The 2,991-nt window shown below is 53.0% G+C and overlaps 1 protein-coding gene across 1 annotated transcript; it reads right to left on the bottom strand.

The window, feature by feature from the left end:
* Positions 1-470: 470 nt before the first annotated feature.
* Positions 471-1,859, bottom strand: LOC128304924 (PR domain zinc finger protein 8). Its single transcript, XM_053042166.1, has one exon. It carries the CDS (start codon positions 1,857-1,859, stop codon positions 471-473), a length of 1,389 nt encoding a protein of 462 aa, XP_052898126.1.
* Positions 1,860-2,991: the final 1,132 nt, after the last annotated feature.

The following is a 2,991-nucleotide window of genomic DNA, read 5'->3' as shown; positions in this document are numbered from 1 at the left end:
GCGCGACTTCGCTACCTACACGTCTACACCACACACGCGTCTCGCTCATTTGAAGTACATTTAATATCACATTTTAATAATTAAATATATATTTTTAACTTAATCATTTTTTGGCGTACCGTTTCGCGTATGCAAATGCGTTTCGTTGCGATTGCAAAGCGTGAAACTTCACTCAAGCGCTAGAATGGATGTGCTGAACAATGCTCCATTATTCCTGCACATGCTACACACCATCGCACTTTCGCGTTTGTGTTTCTCTTTCATAACAAATAACCAAAAAAAGAAGGGCTCTTCGGAAGGAAAAGGCGAACTAAAGCAAACCCTCGCTTTGATGCTGACCAGCCCGAAGGGAGCAACTGATTAAAACATATTCTAATCACCACCCGGAGCGGGGTTTGATCAGCCGCGTTCAGAATCAGAATCGTAACAGATGTTCATCTCGGCACACCGCCCGGGTTGTCCGGATCGCGTTACGCAAGCCGGCCCGTGGAAGCGACATGAAGATGCTGTTGTTGCTGGTGTTGGTGCTGATGGCGTGCGGGTGCACCCTTCATCCCAATCCCGGCGTTGCTCGTCTTTTCCAGCAGATCGCCCGCCTTGTCCTGGTGCGCGGTCATGTGACGCGTTAGGTGATGCCGCTCGCGGAAGCTCTCGTTGCACACCGGACACTTCAGCTTGTCCTCCCGCTTGCGGCGGGCGTGATCGTGCACGTGTTCACTTTTGTGGTGCGACCGCATATGGTACACGAGATCGCTCGTCATCCGGAAGCTGATGTTGCACTTGGCACAGACGTTCTGCGCCGACAGGGTGAAGGTGCTCATCGCGGAGGGTAGCAAGGTGGAGAGGATGGCTGCTGCCGCCGGATTGCGGATGATACCGTCGACGGATTCCGGCATCGGTGGGGCAGGCCCAGCGGCGAACGGTGGTAAAGCGAAGGGTGGTACACCGGGGAAGTACGGTGAACCCGGCATCGGTGGCTCGTTCGGATCGGCCGTGCGGTACAGCATCGGCAGTGGTGGGGCAGGACCTGCCGATTTGGTCGTAGGCGATGTAGACCGGGCTGGACCGGGTGGTGGGGCCGATGGACTGCCAGGGCTTGGCGACAGGAAGGGTCCATACTCGTACGTCCGGAATCCGCCCACCGAACCCGTCTGCGATCCTGACGGACTGATCGAGATCGGAGGACTCGTCGATGGGCAGCTGTGACGATCCGGGCTTAGCGGTGGCAGTGGAGACCCGGCGGGTATAATACTGGACACCTTCTGGAACGCACTGCGCTGCGTATCGGAATCACTCCGGCCGAACCCACCGAACGGATGCTCGTAGAACCGGGCCCCGGGGTTGAAGAGATAGGCTAACCGTTCCTCTCCGGCAGGTGGGTGCGGAAGATGTTGGTGGTTGTTGGGATGGTGATGCGGCGGATGCTGCGTGTGGGGCTGCTGGGGATGATGGACAAGTGGAGTCGTGTGGCCCGCACTCAGTCCATCCACCAACAGCGCCCGATGACGGCTAGCATTCAACATTTCCAGCGAGAAATGACGCTCCACTTCCGGTGATCTGACCGGACTAAAGCCACCCTTCAGGGACAGGTCCTCCGATTGCGTCGAATCACTCTCCACGTCGATGGTGGGTGATGGAGCAGGTGGGAGCTGCCGTTTGGGTGCTTTACCATTACGAGCGGCCGATAACTTCTCGTCCGGTAACATCAGAAACGCCACGTCGAAAGACCGCTTCGCGCCGGTGGTAGGTTTCCGGTCGGCCATTTTGGTAATCACGTGTTGATGCAGCTGATCCTGTTGATCCGGAATCGGTGTTGCTATCTTCACATTCATACGCGACTGTTTGATGTCCATTGTCATGGTTGTGGAGGCCGCCCCAAACAAAACTGTGATAAAGCGCACACTATCACACACACACGGTCGACACTCACACTATTCTCTAGCACTTTGTTCAGTATATGAGGAAATTCACAATTTCTTAGCTCGTAACACAACAGGCTACACTTTGATACACATTCGAAGACGTCACACGAAAAGTCCTTCTTCAATGCCCAGAACTGTTTGCGCTGAATCACTTGTTTCTTCTGCGAGCGCTACCGACAAACTGAAACATCCTTCCCGAATATCCTGACGGGTTGTTGCAAGTGTGGACTCGGCAAACCTTATCGCCACCACCACCACCATCACGCACAAACTCGGCGAGCATGTGTTCGCCTGATGGTCAGGACGAACAGAGAGGGAGCGATCATAAAATCAGAAACATATCGTTCCAGAACCGCCATATAAAATGGTGAATCCTTGCGTCCGGTTTTCCATCGAAGCGCATGTGGTTTCTGTTGTCGACGAATGAGTGAAAGGAGTGAAGAAAGCGTGAGAGAGGGAGAGAGAAAGAAAAATGCGATGCAGTGTAATGTACATAAACATAGGGCAAACCACCCAGTGAGGCAGGCACCCTCTCAGCATAGGGTTGGAAAATATTGTCCCTCATCATATTCTCGCTGGGGTGTAGGGAGTTTTCCTCGTGTTGCAGTTTTTTTCCTGCTTCTTTCAGTTTGTGTTTTTGCCGTTTTGTTTTTCATTCCATCGCCTCCGGCTGCTTTGTTTCACTTGTTCGGAAATATGCTGCCGAGCGGGAAAGGCATTCGTTCGTTTGTGTCGTGACAAAAAGAGACGAGTACTACCCGCAACGCAAGTCAACTAACACACCCGCACCAGCGGGAGCGGTTTAATGAACGGTTTGATAGGTGTGTAACTCCTCCGCACCACGCAAGCGCGCACGCTTGCTTTTCCTTACCCCTACACACGCAGGACGGGAGAAGAAGTTTTGCCATTCAAAGGGGATGGCGAAGACCGAACGGAGCATGCCATGAAATAGCAATAGAAGAAGCTTTCAACTTGTGGAACGCTTTTGTGTATGATCTCGTTGTGGAGGGAGTCTGTTTTTTTTTTCTTGCACGGTTTTCCCTTGAAAGCTTTTCCTCTAACGTCAGCA

This window comes from Anopheles moucheti, chromosome 3, assembly GCF_943734755.1.
Source record: "Anopheles moucheti chromosome 3, idAnoMoucSN_F20_07, whole genome shotgun sequence".
In the NCBI taxonomy this organism is placed as follows: domain Eukaryota; kingdom Metazoa; phylum Arthropoda; class Insecta; order Diptera; family Culicidae; genus Anopheles; species Anopheles moucheti.
Note: the sequence above shows the minus strand (reverse complement) of the source record. Positions and strands in the feature narration are given on the sequence as shown.